The sequence below is a fragment of the Nyctereutes procyonoides genome, unplaced genomic scaffold, assembly GCF_905146905.1.
Source record: "Nyctereutes procyonoides isolate TBG_1078 unplaced genomic scaffold, NYPRO_anot_genome, whole genome shotgun sequence".
NCBI classification, from domain to species: Eukaryota; Metazoa; Chordata; class Mammalia; order Carnivora; family Canidae; genus Nyctereutes; species Nyctereutes procyonoides.
The window spans coordinates 11,953,773-11,977,092 of NW_026575134.1; the positions used below are offsets into that span (position 1 = coordinate 11,953,773).

Here is a 23,320-nt window from a genome sequence, read left to right on the forward strand (position 1 = left end):
GAGCTTCTTTAATAAGTATACTTCAATTTGCTCTTTTTTTAAAAAAAAAGATTTTATTTATTCATGAGAATACATAGAGAGAGAGAGAGAGAGAGAGGCAGAGGGAGAAGCAGGCTCCATGCAGGGAGCCCAACGTGGGACTCCATCCTGGGTCTCCAGGATCACGCCCTGGGCTGAAGGCGGCGCTAAACCACTGAGCCACCCAGGCTGCCCTCAATTTGCTTTTATTTTAATTTGACCCAGTATTTGTTTGTTTGGTCTTTTCAGACCTTCTTGGTAGTTCAGGGCGATATATCAACCATGACTCTCTTCAAATCTTAGCAATGTTTTATAATAATAGCTTTCTTCTATATTTATCATAACCCATGTTTACCAGTCAGCTAGTCAGTTAATAAAGTGATGGTTATAAAAGGAGTCTAGATCAGTAACTTTCTGACTCCCCACGTCGTCACTTACAGATGCCAATTCTCATGCTACCGAAGAGATATTTAATGCATTCTTAGCTCAGAAGGAGGTAATTTCACCATCAAACTTTTCTTAGTACTGACAGTTCATCCATGCTTCTTATTCTTAGTTTGTCTAGTTTCTTACTACTTGTTGGTTAGATTCCTTGGTATTAGCCTTTGCCCCCAAAGTGTCTAGCTTGGGTTCTAGTTTCCTGCCATCTCTACTCTTACCTCTTGAATTGATAGTACATGGCCTGCCTGTTCTTAGCCTACTTTACCTCTCTGATTTTGTTCTCTGATATACCTGCCTTGTCCGTTACTATTTTGTGTGTCCAAGTACTATCCTTATCTTGTTAAATTCAAAAGTCCTGTATGTCAGCCAGATTCTCGTGACACCAATGTGAATTGCGGTGTGAGTGATAACCTGGGTGAAGGACAATAAAATAACTTCAGATGGTGGCAGTGGGAAGAAGGAGGAAGGGAAAATATGCAAGAAGGCTTTGGAAAGGGGGATTGGATATAGTAGAAGGTCAAGAGCAGTCCTAAATGCAGACCCTATGGATGATGGAACAGTTGCAGGGAAGTGGGAGGAGTCTATGGGTATTGAGAAGGACAGTTCTGATGTGAACATGTTGAATATAAGACTTCACACAGCAGTGTAGAGGTGCATATTTGGCAAATGAAGAGGGAGATGCTCAAGAAGAGAAAAATCTTAAAAGATCTTTTGGGTGTTTCTTACAGAAGTGAATAGTTCAAGAAGGTGAACGTCTTCATATGATAGGTGAAGTGGTCATGAATTGGAGAGAATCATTCTGGTTCATAGAATTGGTTACAAGTAATGAGAAGTAAGGAGGGTGGCAATTAAATGAGTAAGGAATTTCACTAAGGAGCAGGAATAAGCCAGTTCTCTCTGCCATTAGGTTCAGGGCAGTAGGAAAGGATGTCATTGAGTCAGCTAACAGGTAATGAGTGCATACCACGTTCCAGACACTGATTGGGATCCTGGAATCATTCAGTAAGGAAAACAAACAAAATCAAAGTCTTCATGATACTTGCATTTCAGAGGAGGAAAGAAAATAAATAACCAAAAATGTATTAGTGAGTGGTAATGGGTGCTATGAAGAAAAATAAAGCAAAGTGGTAAAGAGTAACAGTGCTATTTTAGATAATGATCAAGACTATAACTTTTTTTTCAATTTTAAAAACTATTGAGATCTTGACTTATATTAGTTCCACGTGTACAACACAATGATTTTTTTTTAAGACTTTGTTTATTCATGAGAGACACAGAGAGAGAGGCAGAGACATAGGCAGAGGGAGAAGCAGGCTCCACACAGGGAGCCTGATGTGGGACTCGATCCTGGCACTCCAGGATCATGCCCTGAGCCAAAGGCAGATGCCCAACACCTGAACCACCCAAGTGTCACTGCAACACAATGATTTTATACGTGCGTATTTTGCAAAATGATCACATAAGTCTAGCTAACACCCATCATCTCACAGTTAAAAATTCTTTATTCTTGTGATGAGAACATTTAAGATTAACTTTCTCAGTAACTTCCAAATGTGCAATACAGTATTTTAACTGTGTTACCATGTTGTACCATACATCCTTATTTATTATATTATTTACTGGGTAACTGGATGTTTGTAACTTCTGATCTCTTCACCCACTTTGTCAACCCCACTCACACACCACCTTCGGCAAGCATCAATGTGACTATGACTTCTTTTTAAAGAAGTAACATTTGAGTAGAGATTTGAAGGAACAGTCAAGACCATTCAACTTTAATTTGAAGTGAGGGACGTATGTTGAAAAGAGATTTGACACCAAAAGTACTTGATTTTATAGGATAGGAGTTTTGTTAGTCGTTCAGGGTGGAAATCAGAGTGAAGACATTTGGGAAAATCTAGAAGTGAGTTAGGAGGAAGGTAGCTTTAGATCAGCAATTCTCCACTGGAGGTTATTTTGTCTCCTAGAGGACATTTATCAGCATCGGAAGGCATTCTTTGTTGTTGCAGCTGGGGGACTGCCCCTTGCATTTGGTGAGAAGAGGGCTGTTGGTTCTTACACCTTACAATGCACAGAATAGCCCTACAGCAAAGAGTTTTCCAGCCCGAAATGTCACTCGTGCTGCTGTTGAAAAGCCTTGTTTTAGGGGAACATGAGAAAGCAGCCAGAATGGGAAGTTTGTGTTGAAAGGAGTAAGGGGAGGGCTTGGGAGAAAAAGAACCCGTATCTTTTATTTCTTTGTATATGAGAGCCTGGTACAATGTTAGGCTTAATCAACCTGGCAAGTGTGTTTATTTTTAATTTGACCTGAATTAATTTATAAATATAGCTTTGTAAAATAGTTTTCTTCCTGATTATACAAGTAAAACTCGGAGGGGAAAAAAGAAAAGTATTAAAACAAACAAAAAATACAGTACAGATTCTTTTTAATGTTTTGATTTATGTCTTCAAATATTTTTTTCTTGCGTGAGTATACATATGCATGTTTTCTTTCTTTTGTTAAGTATATTTATCCAGCATTATCTCAAATTCTTCATGTCTCACTTTGAATTTACTTAAAATTTCAAAAACAAATCAGCCTTTGGTTTTCTACTTTAATCCTATTTTCTAGTGATTTCCTATTCGTATCAAAGCAGTTTGGCACTGTAAATTGTATTTAGTGGTGCTTGACTACCACAAGGACCTCTTTGCCCCATATCTTGTATTTGGTTTAGACCATTTCAGTGTTTCTATATATTCTCCCAATGTTCAGAATTGTTCACATGATACATACATCCTAAATTGGCCTACATCTCCTAGCCTCTTTCATTATCCACATTCATCATCAAGCTTTTTTTTCTTTTAAAGATTTTTATTTATTTCAGAGAGAGCATGGGCACAAGCTTGAGCAGGGGGTAGAGGCAGAAGGAGAAACAGACTCTGCTGAGCAGAGCCCGACATAGGGCTGGATCCTAGGACCCTGGGATCATGACCTGAGCCAAAGGCATATGCTTAACCTACTGAGTCATCCAAGCACACCCATCATCAAGCTTTTTGTTTCCTTTGGCAAGGATCCACAAATTAGCAAAATGAGCAGCATAAATTAATACATTCCTCATATGGGGCATTGTCCTGAAGTTGTTGAAAGATGTAAAAAAAGAATAAATAGAAGAAAGCTTGAAAGTATGAGTAGTGAAATCTAGAAGACAAACTGTATAGAAGTATTGGTAGCCAACTTAACGCTGTAGAGAGGAGAAACTAATACATGTCTTTCCAGAACTGGTGAGTGCAGGCTTTAAGTATTTTCCACAGTTGGGTGTTTAAAAAAAAAATAGTATGTTGGCATATCTTTTTATTATTATTCAAAGAGACACTAATATAAATTTAAAAACCTGCTTTTATAACAGGTTTTATATCATTATTTAAATTTTGGAGTTTTATAAGTGATCTTAAAAACAGGCAATTTTTTTCTGATAATTTATATGATCAGTTTCCATGTTAGCATATAAGTATAGAAAAGCAATTTGCAGGCTAATTTCCTTAAAACAGGAATTTCCATTTTTCTTTTTTTTGTAGGGGTGTGGTTGCTCTTCAGACACTGCGAAAATTGGTTGAACTTACTCAGAAGCCAGTTCATCAGCTCTTTGATTACATCTGTGGTGTGAGCACAGGTAATTATTATATGAGAGCCATGCATCCCAGCAGTATGCGCTTAATTAAAATCAGTCATTCTCTGACGTGGTGGGTTTTGGTTTTATGTTTTAATGATCAGTAGTCCTTTGATTGGCTTAATGGATTTTATAAAATGTTTATTGGGAATAAGTGGGTTTTTTGTTTTTTGAGAGAGAGAGAGAAAGAGGGTGTGTGTCCACGTGCAAGGGCTGGGTGGGGAGTAGATGGGGAGCAAAGGGAGAGAATCTCTAGCAGATTCCCTGCTGAGCATGGAGCCTGATGCAGGGCTTGATCTCAAGACCCTAAGATCATGACCTGAGCTGAAATCAAGACTGAGCCACCCATGTGCCCCTAAGAAGTGGTTTTTAATATGTTATTTTAATACGTTTTTAATAAGCCACGGTGACAAGCACAAATTACAAATTACTGCTTTATAGTATAGTCACCTCAAGGAAAGTGAAGAACTGGAAGAAGGTAGGTCCTTAAATTATACTTGAACCAACAGAATGTTGGAGATGGATTTTACTTTTTTGTGAGACGTGTCCCTCAGTGAAGAAATTGCTTCTTCTTCTTTTTTCTTTTTTTTAAGATTTTATTTATTTATTCAGGAGAGACACAGAAAGAGAGGGACAGGCTCCATTCAGGGAGCCCAATGTGGGACTTGATCCTGGGACTCCAGGATCAGGCCCTGGGCTGAAGGCAGGTGCTAAACCGCTGAGCCACCCAGGAATCCCCAAGAAATTGCTTCTTATATAATTTTTTATCTGAGTAGTTGAAGCCAGAATTTAAATTGATAAATGTGAGAATCCATGTGTTTTAAAGCCTACTTCTTAATACTGCTGGGTACATTTAAAATTGTAGTTCCATGTTTGCATAGAAGAAATTGGCAACTTAGAATACAGTTGTTACTGAAAAATTTCTTAGTTTTCATTGGGACACCATCAGAGAAGTATTTGTTTTTTTATTTCTGTAGGTCAGCTCTGTCACCCACCCATCTGCCCACACGCACCCCAAGTATGCATTAAGCCCTTCAGGACACCCATTGCTGTTGCTACCATCTCGGTCACATTCTAGGACTACTAGGATTGTGGATCCTTGCTGGATATTTTACTGTTTGACCTGATAATTTCTCACTTCATCTTAGTTTATCTTCACAGCCTTTCATTTCTATTTTTTTCTTATTCTTTTGAATTAAAATAGTAATTCTAAAGACCACTAGCAACAAAATCAAATGATTTATCTACAGTATTTGTGTGAAGTATGACAGTTATGCCCAAAGGGCATGTTAACTGATGTTCAGTTGTGGAAATTGAACAAGAGCAATTAAAGGAATGATGCAAAAGCCTAAGGAATCAGTGATTCTTATGAAGTTCTACGGAACACTAACTCCTCAAGGTCTTAGGTTACAGGAAGTTGTTGGGTTAAAGGAAGTTATGCAGATTTCTTTACAGAGGTACTTCTGAGAATTTTTATTTAAGATTTTATTTATTTATTTTTTTTGAAAAAGAAAGTGAGTCCAAGCAGGGGGAGGGACAGAGGGAGAGAATCTCAAGCAGACCCCACTCTGAGCATGGAGCCCCACACAGGGCATGATCTCATGACCCCAAGGTTACAACCTGAGACCAAAACCAAGTCATATGCTCAACTGACTGAGCCACCCAGGCACCCCTGAGATATTTTAATATGTTAAAAATGCAAATGCTTTGTGACTCAAAATAATATTTACTTACCAATTTGATCTAATTAGAGAAACCTTTCTTAAAGAGACTTTTCCTAGGGCTAATGAATTTTGGTAGTTTTTTTGAAGTTTTTACCCTGACCATTCCTGTTAAATTTAGTATTGGTTCTTAGCAATTCAAACAGTTAAACAAGCTAACTTCTTGATTGGTGGATGCTCAACAAAGAGAATTTTAAATCCGATTCATCCATGTAGTAGAATATCAGTTTATGTAAAACGCACTATGTTTATCACATATTTTTTCCATGTATCTTTTGGCTTATGTTAACCTTAACTTCTGATACAGTGCCTGTAATTTTCCTTTCTTTTTTCCATTTGTAGAATGGAAAATATATATATATATATATATTTTAGATTTAGATTTTATTTATTTATTTACTTATTCATGAGAGGCAGAGAGAGAGAGAGAGAGAGAGAAGCAGAGACACAGGCAGAGACGCAGGCAGAGGAAGAAGCAGGTTCCATGTAGGGAGCCCAATGTGGGACTCGATCCCCAGATCCCAAGATTACGCCCTGGGCTGAAGGCATGTACCAAACTGCTGAGCCACCCAGGCATCCCAGGAAAATGTATTCTAATGTAGAAATTTTGTTTGCACTTAGAATTTTTGTAAAGTTAATATATTTAAGGATAAGTGATATCCTTAACCAGTTCAATAAAATTTAGTTTTAAAATATCTGCTCATCTTTATAGTAGCTCTACTTGAAAGGCACTTAATTTTTTGGCAAGTTATTTCTTGTGTTAATTAGAGATTTTCTGCAAATGGAAAACAGTAAATTCTATCATATAGTTATGCCATTCTTTTTTTTTTTTTTTCATTTTTTTAAGATTTATTTATTTATTCATGAGAGACCCAGAGAGAGAAGCAGAGACCTAGGCAGAGGGAGAAGCAGGCTCCCCTCAGGGAGCCCGATTTGGGACTTGATCCTGAATCCTAGGATCACGCCCTGGGCTGAAGGCAGACGTTCAACTGCTGAGCCACCCTGGCGTCCCTAGTTTTGCAAATCAATTTCTTTTAGAACATAAGCTATTTTATCTTTTACTAGACTAAGACCAAGAATAATAAAATACATAAAATATTTAAAATATATTATGATAATGAGTTCCTGGTTTTCCTTTGTTCCCAATCTCAGAGTAAGCTCTGATGCTGTGTATGTAGGTCATCCCCCCAAAGCTTTCTCCCCTACTTTTCTCCTTATTTCAGGGTTAGACCAGTTAGATACACTAGGTGGCAGTGTGTCCTACCAAGTGCAGCTAGGATGTGAACTCAGCTGTTTAAAAAGGATATTCCAGAGCCCTAATTTCTTTCATTATTTTAGTTCCCCAGACCAACTTAAAAGAGTAATTATTTTACTGAATTGTTAAGTTGTCAATATACTGTATTCTGTGACTAAAACTTAAGGAATTCATTAAGGTTAGAAAGAATGTCATTGACCATGTTATCTTAATTATGTATTATTTAATTTGGTGTAAATCATGTATTTTAAAATTAATCCTCATCATCATTGGTTAACATTTATTTAGTCCTGATTGAGGCCAGGTCAAGCCCTTTACGTGTGTTATCCTTGTAAAAGAACATTATAAATTTTAGTTATTTGTGTTATAGTTGTATAAATTGAGGCTCTGAGAGGTTAAGTAGTTGGTTTCAGGTGGCACAGAAAGTATCAGAGTTACAATTTTAACCAGGTCTGTGACTCGAGAAGTCTTATAAGTACTGTAATGTCGATGCTGATAAAAACTAAGCATTCTTCCTTTCAGGTGCCATATTAGCATTCATGTTGGGTTTGTTTCATATGCCCTTGGATGAATGTGAGGAACTTTATCGAAAATTAGGATCTGATGTGTTTTCACAAAATGTCATTGTTGGAACAGTCAAAATGAGTTGGAGCCATGCATTTTATGACAGTCAAACGTGGGAAAATATTCTTAAGTAAGTTAGTTATTTTTTTTAAATGTTTGATTCCATAAATAATATGTGCTTATTATTTGAAAATTGAAAAAAAATTTAAAAGAATATTAAATTACTGATACCAGTAATTTGAGATCATCACTGTTAATATTTTGGTGTATAACTCCAGTCACTATTTTATTTTAGTTCATGTGTGAGATTTGTGTGTAGAAGTTGCAATTGCCTTTTCAAAAAGTGAGACCGTATCATAGAAAGACCTGGTTTTTAGATTACTCTGTAGCTAGTCTACATACCTCAGTTTATCTCAACACAGCTCCTTTATCCTCTGGAGGAGCCTGAAAACAAAGTTACTTCTGCTTCAGGGCCTTTACCCCTTAGATGCCCTGGGTTTTAATATGTTACTTCACCACCTTTTGGTGTCCTTCTCAAACTCCGCCTCATCCATACATTGTTGTTTTTTTTAAAGATTTTATTTATCTATTCATGAGAGACACAGAGAGAGGGAGAGAGAGAGAGAGGCAGGCTTCATGTAGGGAACCCGATGGACTCGATCCCAGGTCTCCAGGATCATGCCCTGGGCTGAAGGCGGTGCTAAACCACTGAGCCACCTGGGCTGGCCCCATACATTGTTTTAAGTGCATTAATTGTACTATAAGGCACCTAGAGGAGGTATTTATATCTTTTTTGTTGTGCGTGGTACTTTGAACAAAGCCCTGAGCAAATGGTATTTGCATATCATGTGTTCCCTAATGTTAGGAGGTACAAGCACTTTGGTATAATTTAATTTTCCTCCTTCAATAAAGGGACAGAATGGGATCCTCGCTAATGATTGAAACAGCAAGAAACCCTTCATGTCCTAAGGTAAGTTTGGAGTCTTAAGTATAATACCAACTTGTAATTGAAGGGCAGGTGAAAGCACATATCCTGAAGGCCCTTTATTAAGAGAAACATTTCTTAACAATTTCTTTTAATAGATTATATTGATTTACTTATATCTAGGGTAATTTATGAAGATATAGGATATGATCATTAGACCTCTTTGTATATCCAGTAAAGTTAGTATAACCAAAGTTTAAGCGTATATACCAGTAGGACTAAAAATAATGAAGAATTATTTAATCATAAGGTTAATCAGATCCAGTGATTTAAAGAAAACTGTAAAAAAAAAAAAAAAGAAAACTAGCATTTCCTCCACTAGACTTTTTAAAAGAAATTTTTTGTGCCTGTGGAAATACGTTAGATTAACATACAAATGGAATTCCAATTTTAAAAATGTCAATGCCACTAGGATATGTCTCATGTGGCTTTTCTATTTATTTTATTTGAAACCCAATAATCTGAGTATTGCTTGAGTTCTATGTTCTTTAATAATACTTGTTATTTGATTAAGGAATAGGATTTATATATTTCAGGGTCCCTTGCAGCTTATATTTATTCTTGGATAATAAGCTGTAACCATGAAAAATCAAATACAGCTCCCTTTATTTTTCTTTCACCCTTGCTTGTTCAAATTTCATTCATTCTTTTTTTTTTTTTTTTCAAATTTCATTCATTCTTTAGCTATTAATCTTGAGCCTAACGTGTTAGCACTGTGCCAGGCACTCTGGAGGCCTTAGCAAGTAAATGCAGAAAACATGGGGTTTATAGTCCAGTAGGGCAAAGTAGACGTTAATCAGGTAATCACACAAAACAGATAGAGTTTCCCTGAAACAAATGCTATGGAGCTCAGAAACAGTTCTCTGAAAAGCATATAGTTACAGGGACAGGAGGAAAGGCTATTCTAAGGAAATGAGGTTTGAGATACTAGTGTGCAGGCCAATGAGTAGGAGTAGGAGCAGTGCTGGCAAAGGGCAGGGCGTGTGCGGGAGGAGGCATGGAAAAGTGCAGAAACCGAGAGTTCCTGGAGACTAAGTCTAAGGATTCAAGGGCGTCAGGCAAAAGGTGCCTGCAGTGGCAGGTGAATCAGATACGTGGGGCCTTGGCGAGGGGCGGGTGTCGATGAGATGCACACAGCTCTTTTGGAGAAGATCCTAGGGTATACTCTATGCCTCTTGTTTGCTCCCCTGGATCTTCAGAGCTGTTTGCTTGTTTTTAAAGTCGTGGGAGTTGCCAACTTTAAATAAAAGCATAGAGTAGGTGTAAGGGAACTTTAGCCACTTCAAAACGTAATTCACTCGTGATAAATGGATTTATCGTGTTTCCTATGTGATTCTTAAGTCAGCCCGTCTATAGACCGATCAAATAGAAAGACCTCCTGGATTTTGGTGTATGACCAACTCTTACCCACAGTGGCTTAGGGACCCTCAGATCACTCACAGGATCTGGGAATATTTCCTTTGGTTTATAAAATAGCAAAGGAGATAGGCCCCTGGCAGGACTTGACTCAGAACCCTAATACCTCTGGTCTCCTCAGTACCTTTCAGCTTCTTCAGTTCATACTGCAGGTCATTAACAAATACAACACATTTTACATTAATGCAACTGACATCGATAAAACTCTGAGACCCAAGGTAGTCAATGTTAGTTATTTTAATACAAAATTACCCACCTTCCAGTTATTAACAATGCTAAAAGCCTCAAGAGTTTGTATAGTATTAGTTTCAGTTACTAATGCTTCCAAAGAGAACGGAGGCAAAGACTAATTTGTCAAATGATACTATGAAAATAGTGTATTTTTTTCTTTGAGTAGTTTATATTCATTGCTACTACTGCATTGATTATTATATATAAATTTTCAAATTTATGTCTTTCTGATGGCTTTATTTTTTCCTGATGGTTTTTAAAAATGGCTAATCAAATCATGTAGTCAACAATATCTTTAATTATTGTTTTCTTATAATACATTTCTCAAAATTGTCTCAGTCCTGTATCTACTTTCCCATGAAGTAACACTTAGTTAGACCTGGTTCCCTTTCCTTAGCATCATATTTATGTTATACACTTATCTTGATAGGTAGAATTGTAGATTGTTTATTCACAGTACTAAATAACATTTACTTTTTTACAGATCCCAAATACTGCTGTTTACAATAGGTATCATTCACTTTTTAATTTACTAGGTAGCTGCAGTAAGTACCATCGTAAACAGAGGGATAACGCCAAAAGCTTTTGTGTTCAGAAACTATGGTCATTTTCCTGGAATCAACTCACACTATTTAGGAGGCTGTCAGTATAAAATGTGGCAGGCTATTAGAGCCTCATCTGCTGCTCCCGGCTACTTTGCAGAGTATGCATTGGGAAATGATCTTCACCAGGTAAGTTGACTGTGGCCTACCTTTTAAAAATTTATGTGATTAAAGAAACAGCACTCATTAAATGTCACAGAGGGATCAACCAAGACTTTCCTTTTAATGTTTACACGTGGCAAAAGAGGTGCCATACAAAATGTTTTTATTTGTTGTTTGTTTTTCTTAAATTAGCAAGCCTTCTGGCTTGAGCACATTTTAGGAAAGATTTTTTTTTTTTGTATTTTATATAATATGATTCATAAGTAATTATGATTTTATTTATGGAAAAATATATGTAAGATTGGCTTTCCAAATGTAATAAAAATTAAAAATAAGACACGATCCCTGAAAACACAGAACCCAATCTGTTTGACAGTTTTGGTGGACATATTTTGAAGATGATATAATAAAATAATAACAGTAAACACTCATTAAGTTAGCTATGTACTGGATACTTATATAGTCCTTTGCATCCATTGTCCATTTAATCTTCACTGCTTATGAAGTGGATAGTTATTCCCACTCCTACAAATGAGATATTGGAGTCTTGAGAAATGTTAAGTAACTAGAGTAGGATCACAGCTATCAAGTGACAGGATTGGGATGCTATCTATAATTATACTGTTTCTGAGTTTATGGCTAAATGATGATAAAGTTGAATATGATTTCTGCCAATTTATTCCTTTTCTGATACAAAGACTTATTTATCATAAATTTTTCCTCTGTCTAGTTTTTCCCATTATGAAATGTTAACTCATAGCTCAACACTAAATGATGAAAAAGTCACTAAAGCATTTGAGCTGATACTTCCAAAATATGTCTTATAGAAGCTTAATTTTTATAATGATATCCCACTTAAAATCAATCTCATTCGATAGAGCTATTAACCTTACCTTTCCTCTCTAGTCAGTAAAGTATTTGTGCTCTGTTTCTTTGGTATTTAAACGTGTTGAGAAGAAAACTATTTTGACATAGATTTTCAGATGTCATTCAAGAACTCATACATAGGTCTTCAATGTGAAGTACATATCAACTGTATAATTTTAATTTATAACATGTCAGTATTATAACTAAAACACTTATCAGTTTTATTTTCTATGCTTTTATAGTATGTTAGGCATAATTAAAAATATTATGGGCAGCTATCCCATTTTTTTCTATACTTCTAGAAGTAATGTCATAATCTTTGTAGTTAACAAGATTAACATAGGACTCCCTTTGTCTTTGGAGTCAGTTCAGACCATTTCTTACTTTGTAAAATCAGTCATTGTTGAATTATGCAAGGCACTTCCCCTTCTCGCCTTTCTCTTCTTTCTTCCACCTACTCAAGACAGAAAGTGCTAGCTGTAGAGTTTTTCTGACATTGACTTCTAGACTTATTGGTCAAATTAAAATATTTATTTTAAAATGCACCTTCCTGTTTTTCACAATTTCTGCATATTCTTCCTCTTACCAGGTTGTAAGTGGAGAAATAATTTAGACAGTGTATTCAAGATAGTAAAGATTTCTAACATATCTTTAACATGGTAGTCATGCTACAAAATTGCAGTGATGTCAAATACTAATAAAAGTCTCAAAAGATAAGTTACTGCATTTCAGGGCCATATGTTCCCAGACTTCAAAAAAAGTTATCTCATTTGCTTTTTATTCTTAATCTGAGTGGTAATAGTTCTAAAGTTTAATTCAGTACATAACAAACCAAAGTAATTCAGTGGTTCTTTATCCATATCATTTAGACTAGTGATGTTTCTTTTTATGCTTAGCCATTTTTATCTTGATCAACATAATCTTTGGATTTAGGTTGAGCTACAGATTAAAATAACTTACATATAAAATTTATATAAAGCATATAACTGTATGTCAGAGAATATACTTTTATGTAAATCAGTGACTTGACTCTAGGAAGATTTGCACATCTAATTAATAGTCACATGAAATCTGAATTCTAAGCAAACCCTATTTTTGAGAATATTTTTCTTACTGCATATTCTCTGCCAGACTTGAGAAACAGGGGATCCCTGGGTGACTCAGCGGTTTAGTGCCTGCCTTTGGCCCAGGACATGATCCTGGAGTCCCAGGATCGATTCCCACATGGGGCTCCCTGCATGGAGCCTGCTTTTCCCTCTGTGCCCGTGTCTCTGCCTCTCTCTCTCTCTCTCTCTCTCTCTCTCTCATGAATAAATAAATAAAATCTTTAAAAAAAATTGTTTTTAAAACTTGAGGAAAAAATGGGGTATTTTTTTACTTAAAAGATGCTATGAAAGATTAGGATATTCTAACATGTGAAGGATCTTGATTGCTTAAACAAAAGAACATTCAAGTGAAGTTCCTTTCCAGCCTTTCAGAAATTGTTAAGAAGTTTAAAGCTAAAATATGGTCCTTACTATTACAATCCTCTTACTCTAAGCTCGTTGAATAATTATATTGAGTTATTTCCAGACTCATTTTTCAAATCTCTTTTCACTGTCATGTCTGACATACGTTTTAATGTGAGTTACTTCTATCCTTTTGGAACCATGTGGAGTATAAATTATAGACTAATACTCTGAACAGTTATTGAAAGTAGTGCCATAATTAAGAGGTGTGAGTAGGTAGATTGGTAGATTTTCATTTGCCTTTGCCTATAAAGAGAACAATGTTATTATAGTATTTACTGGGATTATTAAATGTCCTAGAAAATTATAAAGTGAGAATTCTTTTTGAGTAGCTTTCCAATGCATTACTTCTCTTCCCCTGCCCAAGTAGCATCATATTTATCTTGAAATAGTGTCCATTTTACACAAAATTAACCCTTGTCTCTCTAAGTTTTATTGATATATAATTGATACGCAAAAAGCTGAACACATTTGATGTATACAGTTTGATGAGTTTGAACATACGCTTAAACCATTCTCTCTGATCTTTTTCCATCTCCACTTCCAAAATTAAATCATTCCTTCTCTGCCTTTGGAGAAAGAGCCTGATAAATTCATTTATACTAAAGGTTTTGATGACAGATTCTCATGTATTATTTCTCTTAGGCATAATATACATTTTGAAAGGTTGTGTCCAGAACTCAGAATACCTTAACCTGAAAGGAATTCCGATATTTCATATAAATATTCCAGATAAATAGTGTTTTCAGTAGAAAGAACCTGCCTAGCACCTGGCAGATTATAAGCCTTTGTCAGGCTACCACTAATTTTCAGTATAACTGATCAAAAATATAGTTACTGCTTGCTCAGTGCCAGGCACTGTATTAACCATGAGAAACATAAAGGTTATAAGTGCCAGCTTACTGTTTTTGTTTCCTGGGTTCTACCTTCAAATAGCTCAAACTAAAAGACTATAAACACAGTTATATAAGATGATAAATTCAGTAATATGGAGGTTCCTCAAAAAGTTAAAAATAGAGCTATCGTATGACCCAGCAATTGCATTAGTAGGTATTTATCCAAAGGATACAAACATATTGATTTGAAGGGATACATGTACTCCAGTGTTTTTGTTTTTAAATATTTTATTTATTCGTGAGAGACAGAGAGGAAGAAGCAGCCTCCATGCAGGGAGCCCAATGTGGGACTCGATCCCGGAACTCTGGGATCATGCCCTGAGCCAAAAGCAGACACTTAACTGCTGAGCCACCCAGGTGTCCCGCACTCCAGTGTTTATATCAGTACTATCAATAATACCCAACTTATGGGAAGAGCCCAAATGTCCATCAACTGAAGAGTGGATAAAGATGTGGTGTATATATACTCTGGAATATTACTCAGCCATCAAAAAGAATGAAATCTTGCCATTTGCAATAACATGGATGGAGCAAGAGTGTATGTATTATGCTCAGCAAAATAAGTCAGTCAGAAAAAGAAAAATACCATATGGCTTCACTCATACGTGAAATTTAAGAAACAAAACAGATGAACATAGGGGAAGGGAAGGAAAAATAAGATAAAGACAGGGGCAAACCATAAGAGACTCGTAGTTATAGGAAGCAAATTGAGGGTTGCCAGAGGAGGGGGGTGGGCATTAAGGAGGGTGCTTGTTGTGATGAGCACTGGGTGTTATATGCAAATTGTACCCCTGAAACTAATACTATATACTATATGTGAATTAACATGAATTTAAATAAAATCTAGAAAAAATAAATTCAATAATGAAAATATACCCAGGGTTAGGAAGTAGTTCAGAAAATATGGTTTACTCTTGAAGATTGTGTTTACAAAGACATTTCCACTCCAGCTGAGATCTAAAGGATGAATAGTTGGGTAGTATAGAAATGGGTTTGGGGGAAAAAAGAAGAAACGGGTTTGGGAGGGGAAAACAGGGAAAGATTGCTTAATGGTTTTAGTGATAAAAGCATTGGAAATTGACAGTGGTGATGGTTGTAAAATACTCTGTAATTAATGCCACTGAATTGTAACCTTGAAAATGTTTAAAAGAACCAATTTATGTTTTGTATATTTTACCATAATAAAAAAACATTTTTTAAAATTCTAGTAAAATAAACTGAGATGAGATGATTAAGAGAAGTTCACATTGCACGGTGGTTATTTTCTGGTCGGTACTCTATGATTTGAGATGATTAAATGCACATTAAAAGTCATCTAAAGGGCAGCCCAGGTGGCTCAGCGGTTTAGCGACGCCTTCAGCCTAGGGGGTGACCCTGGAGTGCCAGGATCGAAATCGGGCTCCCTGCGTGGAGCCTGCTTCTTCCTCTGCCTGTGTTGCCCCGCTGCCCGCCCTCTGTGTGTGTCTCTCGTGAAAAAACAAATAAAATCTTAAAAAATATATCTAAATTTTAGGCTATTAAATACATAGATGACGTGCTGCTGTTAAAACACAATCCTGTGTATACCTCTGAGAGATAAAGAACAAATTATTCAGTCAATTAATTTTTTAAGTCTATTTTGCCACAGTATCTAGCAGTGGACCCGGCAAAACCAAATATACAATGAATCGATAACTATGAATATGAATACCTAAGTGAAGGAAATGCCATAGTCGTACCATTAGCCTGATGACTTCCTGATAGGAGAGGCCTGGACAGGCATGGGCTAAGTTATAAGGGAACTCGGGATGCTGTGCCTCTCCTTAGACAGGAGTGAACACCAAAAATCTTAACTTACTTGATGGAAAGCCGGTAAAGTTTAAGGAACAGGAATTTACTTTAGAGCATGGCTATTAAAACCATTGGCAACCTGGCAACTTTTTAGTTTGGGAGTAATTTTACTATTATCAGTTCTTGCTAAACTTTGTTTGCCCTTTCTTTTCTTCCCTTTTTGTCTCTTCTGATCCTTTTTGATAGATTTTTATATAAAATCGTGAAGAAGTGTTCCATCTAAAATACTGAGTTGGTTAGAAGCTATACAGAGTATATAGAATTTAAGATAAAAGTAGTTTTGGGCACCTGGCTGGCTCAGTTGGTGGAGCATCTTAGGGTTGTGAGTTCAAGCCTCATGTTGGGTGTGGAGATTAATTAAAAGTAAAATCTTAAAAAAAAAAAAAAGATAAAAGTAGTTTTAAAACAGGTAACTTTCTTGCTGAATTAGAAATGAAATGTGATAGGTATTGTTCTAATGTCCTATTAATTGAAAATTAAGGATAAAGTTGAAAGAATTAAATTAAAATTAAAATCAGAAGCCTTTAGAAAATAATTATTACTACCTGCGTTGAAGGAATCCACGGTTTTACAAAGTTAAACAGTACAAATAGCCAATGTAAGACTATCAACAGATACATAAAGACAGCTAAATTTATAACTAGTTCCTTTCAGCTGGTGAATGATAAACAGTGATAGATCCGAGTCATTAAGTATTAGACAGCAATAGAAAGGAATGAATTTCTGGCGTGTACTGACATAGATGGATTTCAGACGTATTAGTCTAGGTGAAAGAAACCTAGGCTCAAAAGACTACATACTGTGTGATTCCGTGTATCTTGATAACAAGAGCTAATGTGTGACCTTGGAGAGTAGAGGGAAGAGTTTTTGAAAACAAGAGGGTTGGGGAACTGAGAGTCTAGGGTGTTATAAAGATGAGAAGTTGAGTGGGGTATGATAAAGAATTTCTACCCTTTCTACGTGGGATAGTAAGGAAGCCATGAGCCCATAATTTGTTGAATGAGTAATTGATAGATGACAGCAGTGATGGCGGCCTGGGTGAATAATGGAGCCTTTTGTTTGTTTGTTTAATTTATTTTAGAGAAAGAGCACAAGCGAGAGAGAAAGAATCTCATGCAGACTCTGCACTGAGCATGGAATGGAGCCTGACTCGGGGCTCAACCTCAGCACCCTAAGATTAGAACCCAAGCCCAAACCAAGAGTCACTCTTTTTTTTTTTTTTTAATATTTTATTTATTCATGAGAGACACACACACAGAGAAGCAGAGACACAGGCAGAGGGAGAAGTAGGCTCCACACAGGAGGCCTGATGTGGGACTCTATCCCGGGATTCCAGGAGCACCCGCTGAGTCTAAGGCAGATGCTCAACCCCAGAGCCACCCAGGTTCCCCAAGAGTCAGACTCTTAACCAGCCGTGCCACCCAGGTGCCCCCATAGCAGAACCTGAAAAGCACATGTGGATTGGGGCTAATAATGGTCTAGAAGGAACCACTAAGGTATTGGAGATATGAGAGAATCAACAGCTTCCTGGAAAACGGTGTTAGGGAAGAGCCACATTTCTGTTACAGCACTCAGAAGAAGGTGACGTTACCTTGTAAGTTTTAACTGTGGAACAGTTTCCATATGGCCCAGTGGAAGGGCTTACGATGTCAGGGAGGAGTGGAAGACTGTCCGTGGCGAGGAGGCTCAGAGAACTGAATGGAGCCGGGCACAGCGGGGTTTAGAGGGACATGTGAAGTTAGCCCCGACTGGTTCTCTGAGGAAAGTGAGCCTACAGCCTCTAAAAAGCTAAAAACCCTCCCACCCCACGTAGCGATCCTTTCCAGCAGATCACTGGATCTGCTTCATCTGCTTCAGGCTCAGCACACACAAGGATAGCAGTCCCCAAACTAGTCACTGCACACCTTTTGGCCTGGCACAGAGTAGGTGGACAGGCCACCTGGTTTTAATGAACTGAAGCAGTCTACTTGGTGTCAGAGAAGGTTTACTTCTTTCGGTCTTAACTTGCACTTTGATGTGTTAAGGATTCTGATCTTTTGTGTGTATCTCTGCTATGCTACTGGGAATTTAGGAATGATTTAACTATATTACTACGGTATTTAACTGTTTTACCAAGATGTACACTGAAAATTGGGTCTCTTGAATCTGTAATAAAGGAAGTGTAATGCTGGCACATGGGCTGCTGTGTCCTCATTCTGCTTCTGATACCCATTTCCCTTTTCCTGAGCCTAGACCAAGCTTTACTTTCCTTAGGACATCTACTGCCACTCAGGTGGCAGATGACAGGAACCCAGCCACCACCCCACCCCACCCCTGCCCCAGACCCGTTTTCTGTACCCCTAGCCCTGGGGCCAGTCACAGGCCAGCTTTCTGCAGTCTTTAGGTCTCAGAGCATCCTGACTTAGGCCTGTCTCAGCTACAATGGGACTTTATGAAAAGAACAAAAAGACCTGAAATACGGTGGGCTGTTGAATAAATGGGCCCCTGTTGACAAGGGTTGTCTTCTGAAAGAATAGCCTTTTCTCATGAAAGTCACAAACATGGAAACATGAACCACATTCTTTTGAAGAGATGTAGTTAGAGAGCTATGGAGATCACACCTAAGGGGGAGGTAGAGATTAGATTGGAAATGGCAGCAGACAACCCACCCCCAAATGGAGAATAGAGCAAGCAATGAAAACGCATGATGAAACACTTTTTCCCCCCTGAGAATCCACACAGCCGTGTGTGTCCCTGTTATCCCAGAGGCATCATAAAGCTACAAGTTGGGCATGAATGCTGTGTGCCATAATAAAGGACCGTTAGCCTCAGGTTGGCGATTCCATAGTGAAAGGTTGACTTTGTCTGAGACCCATGGTTAGTATTTAGAGCATTTCTTTGCTGCTGCCTTCAAGTGTATTCCCACTGGTCCAGCCAGAGTGGGTTATTTGAGATACATGGTTTTTTAAAAGTTCTTTCTGGAATGAATAAAATGAAGAGTTGCCGTTACCTGTGATTTACAAATAAATGCCACCCCCATCCCCTAGGCTAACTGAACATAAATTCACAAAGAGGTAAGGGATGTTTGTTGCTTCTTCGTGTTCCACAAGAAATTTTAGTAACATCCATATACTTCATTACTAGGGCAAAATCCTGCATATTTGTAATAGGGCCTTGAAGCCAGAGAACACGAATATTGGCAGTGGTGGAAAAGTAGGGTAGATAATTTTCCACAAGGAAAGAAACCACTTAGGAGAAGTCTCTGATCCTTTGATTCACTAATTTTGTGAAAAGACAGTCATATTATCAACTCACTGGAGATTGGGGTGTGCTGCATGTCATTTTTACTTTTTATCAGAAACTTGCAAATTAATAGGAAAAAAGCTGTCAACACTTCTCATTTCTTTTAAAGATTTTATTTATGTATTCATGAGAGACACAGAGAGAGAGGCAGAGGCAGAGGGAGAAGCAGGCTCCATGCAGGGACCCCAATGTGGGGCTTGATCCTGGGCTTCCAGGATCATGCCCTGAGCTGAAGACACACCAACCCCTGAGCCACCCAGGCATCCCTGTCACACTTTTTAAAATTTTGGGCCAGTACTAAAATAAGTTGACATTGAGCGCATTTAAAATCATGTATAATCTACACTCAATGCGATACCTAATCATAACATCCAATGGAATTGGAAGGAACTTTAGAAATCAAGTCAGACCTTGTTTTTAAATGTCATGGTGCCTCTAGCAAAGAGCTAGGAAGTAGAAGAGCTGAGATTAGAATTATAAGTATCAATATTCCTGATCTGTGTTATCCCCCATAGTTCTGAATCCTCGAGAAAAAATGGAAACACCATCCTTATAATCCTTTTTAAAAAGTATATGACTTCTTGCAAAAGAGTTTTATTAAATACACACATATACACACACTCTGCTCTAAGGAAAACTCAGTGATGCAAAATGGCTCACTTGCTATATAGATCTGTTGGCCATAATTTTACTGTAGTACATTAAAAAAGAAGTTTGAAAATACAAGTTTTCCACAAGAAAAGAATGTGGTTCATTATATATATTTACTCCAAAATATTTTTTTTTTTAAGATTTATTTATGATAGAGAGAGAGAGAGGCAGAGACACAGGAGGAGGGAGAAGCAGGCTCCATGCCAGGAGCCCGACGTGGGACTCAATCCCGGGACTCCAGGATTGTGCTCTGGGCCAAAGGCAGGCGCTAAACCGTTGAGCCACCCAGGGATCCCCCAGAATATTTGTATTATTACAATAATGATGCTCTATTTAAAATGCACTGCATTGATACACACCAATTTAAAGTTGCAATTTCTCTTCCTATTCTTATGGAAGACATTTTTTCAAAATTCTTTTTCATTGTGCTACTACGGAATTCAGCAGTGTCTTTATCCTCCAGTAGAAATAGACTTCTACTAAACATGTTACAATTGGAGTGCCTGGGTGGCTCAGTGGTTGAGCATCTGCCTTTGGCTTGGGTTGTGATCCCAGGGTCTGGGATCGAGTCCCACATCAGGCTCACCACATGGAGCCTGCTTCTCCCTCTGCCTATTTCTCTGCCTCTCTGTGTGTCTCTCATGAATGAATATAAAATCTTAAAAAAAAAAAAAGGATTATTCACTTAGGTTCCTGCTAGATAAGTTACTCTTATTTTGAAGAATAAATGGCAAGTAGTTGAGCAAAGAAGAGGACTGGGAAAGAGTGTTTTGAGTGAGATAGCATGTTCAAAGGCACAAAAGTGAGGGGATGGGGCTTATCAGAAATCTGCAAGTAATTTTTGAATAGGCTATACTGTAGGCTTGAATAGATGACCAAATCTGTGTAGCTTTGGAATGTACTACCTGGAATTAATGGGTGAAAGTTGGAAGGAGGGGAATTTTGGCTTTTTAGAAGGAGTAACTTTCCAGCAGTTTGTAGCTTTTCAGAATTGAATGGTTACACCAATACCAAGTTTATCCAGCTATGCAAGGCTTTTGATACTTTTTTTTTCTGCTACAGTTTAACATACTCCGTGCACCTTTTACCCTTCTTTCCTTCTGAATCCTTCTAAATAATAGTTATTATTTATGATAAATAGAAATACAAAGTTTACCTACTTTTTTTGACCTACTTTGTTTAGATTATATCTGTATTATAATGAATGTGATACTTTAAAAAATTGTATTGCTGCTAAAGTTTCAGTTAAATTAGTTGAGTCAGTTTGGTTATATTTGACTTTTGAACGAAGAACTACTACTGTTTGGTAGAGGGGTGCCTGGGTGGCTCAGTGGTTAAGTGTCTGCCTTCCATGCAGGTCATGATCCCTGGGCCCCGGGATTGAATCCCGTATCAGCCTCCCCACAGGGAGCCTACGTCTCCCTCTGCCCATGTCTCTGCTTTCCTCTGTGTCTCTCACGAATAAATAAATAAAATCTTTAAAATTAAAAAAAATAATAATTGGTAGAACCTCAGTTGTTTTGTTAGTTTTTTTTTTTTAAGATTTTATTTATTTATTCATGAGAGACACAGAGAGAGAGAGAGAGAGAGGCAGAGACACTGGCAGAGGGAGAAGCAGGCTTCATGCAGGGAGCCGGACGTGGGACTCCATCCCGGGTCTCTAGGATCACACCCCAGGCTGAAGGCAGCACGCTAAACCACTGGGCCACCAGGGCTGCCCTGTTTTGTTAGGTTATGTATAGAATCTATAGTAAGTACTAAACAGATAATATCTTTAAAAGAGAATTCTGTTCATTTTAGTAGTTTTGGGAAAAATATGCAAAGCAATCAAAGAAGTTAAAATAACTCGTAATAGGAAAGGAAAGCTTAATGAGGCCAGTGAGTTTCCACATTCCCCTTTTTTGAAGCTGTAGTATATTAAATGAAATCACTTCAAAGGAATGTCTTGTTCTTTTTTTTTACATTCTGTTTTCAAATCATTTCTTGTTCAGTGTATTACATGGTTAAGCTCTCCTTGTGAGTACATGTCAAACTGTTTCAAATGCAATTTTCGTTTTCACATTTGTAAAATAGAATTTCACTTTTAAGAGTTCTGCCCTGTATTTTCTTGACTTACATTTTGCAGGATGGAGGTTTGCTTCTGAATAACCCTTCAGCACTAGCAATGCACGAGTGCAAATGTCTTTGGCCCGATGTCCCATTAGAGTGCATTGTGTCCCTGGGCACCGGGCGTTATGAGAGTGATGTGAGAAACTCTGTGACATCTACGAGCTTGAAAACCAAACTGTCTAATGTCATTAACAGTGCTACAGACACAGAAGGTGAGTCTGTCTGCCGCCTTCAAGCACGTGAATCTCAGTTTTTGGTAGCATATGCTGATGCTTATCTAGGCGTGAGTGTGTTATATCTGTATGGGAGGTTCGAGAAGCAGAGGGGAACAAATCTTTTGTTTCCATCTCCTCGCTCATTTCTTTTAAGCGACTCTAGAACAGAGACTATTCTTCATCTATACACTAGAACTACCCTTGCCTCTGTCCAGTTGGAGAAGTAGCTATAGCAGGATTAGCACAAAGGTTCAGTTGGAGACTTTAAAAAAAAAAAAAAAAGATTTTTTCTTTCTTTTTTTTTCAACTTAGAGCATTTGTCTCATCACATGGATGTGTATTACATATTTGCTTGTTGCTTATTCTCTTTCTGTAACACAAGAATGTTAGGTGGAGGGCTGTCCTCTTGATTGTGATGCCCGACACATAGTAGACAGTGAGTATTTGTTGAAATTTTAGTTTTGGCCCTATGGTGTAGGTGTCCTTATTTTATTCTATTTTTAAGTCTTCTGTGAAGTCTGTTGTTGTTTTTTTTAAGATTTTATTTATGTATTCATGAGAGACACAGAGAGAGGCAGAAAGACATAGGCAGAGGGAGAAGCAGACTCCATGCAAGGTGCCCGATGTGGGACTCGATCCCAGGACCCTGACACCATGCCTTGAGCTGGAGGCAGGCACTCAACCGCTGAGCCACCCAAGTGTCCCATGAAATCTGTTATTCAGTTCTTAAAAAGAATGGTTAATGGGTACCAGCCCCTTGCTTCTGAATCTCATTCTTTGCATATCATCATATTTACTGGCTGAGTCATTAGCCCATATGAGGATCTTAAACTCCCCACTAAGGACTTTTATCCTGTAAATGATAATCCAAAAGAAGCTTATATACTGGATTTTACACTATCTGAAATTTTGTTGTCAAATCAATAAAATACTTTTCTTTTTTTCAATCATATTTTTATTAGATCACAGCACAAATGCAT

At 37.5% G+C, this 23,320-nt stretch overlaps 1 protein-coding gene across 2 annotated transcripts in view; it reads left to right on the forward strand.

Moving 5' to 3' along the window:
• The window catches only part of PNPLA8 (patatin like phospholipase domain containing 8), a 48,830-nt gene that overhangs the window by 18,792 nt on the left and 6,718 nt on the right, over positions 1-23,320 (forward strand). For both annotated transcript variants that reach the window (XM_055301085.1, XM_055301086.1), the window contains exons 5-9: positions 4,015-4,109; positions 7,605-7,776; positions 8,559-8,616; positions 10,815-11,009; positions 22,142-22,337. In XM_055301085.1, the coding sequence (XP_055157060.1) occupies positions 4,015-4,109; positions 7,605-7,776; positions 8,559-8,616; positions 10,815-11,009; positions 22,142-22,337 (716 nt within the window). The remainder of the gene's footprint in view (positions 1-4,014; positions 4,110-7,604; positions 7,777-8,558; positions 8,617-10,814; positions 11,010-22,141; positions 22,338-23,320) is intronic.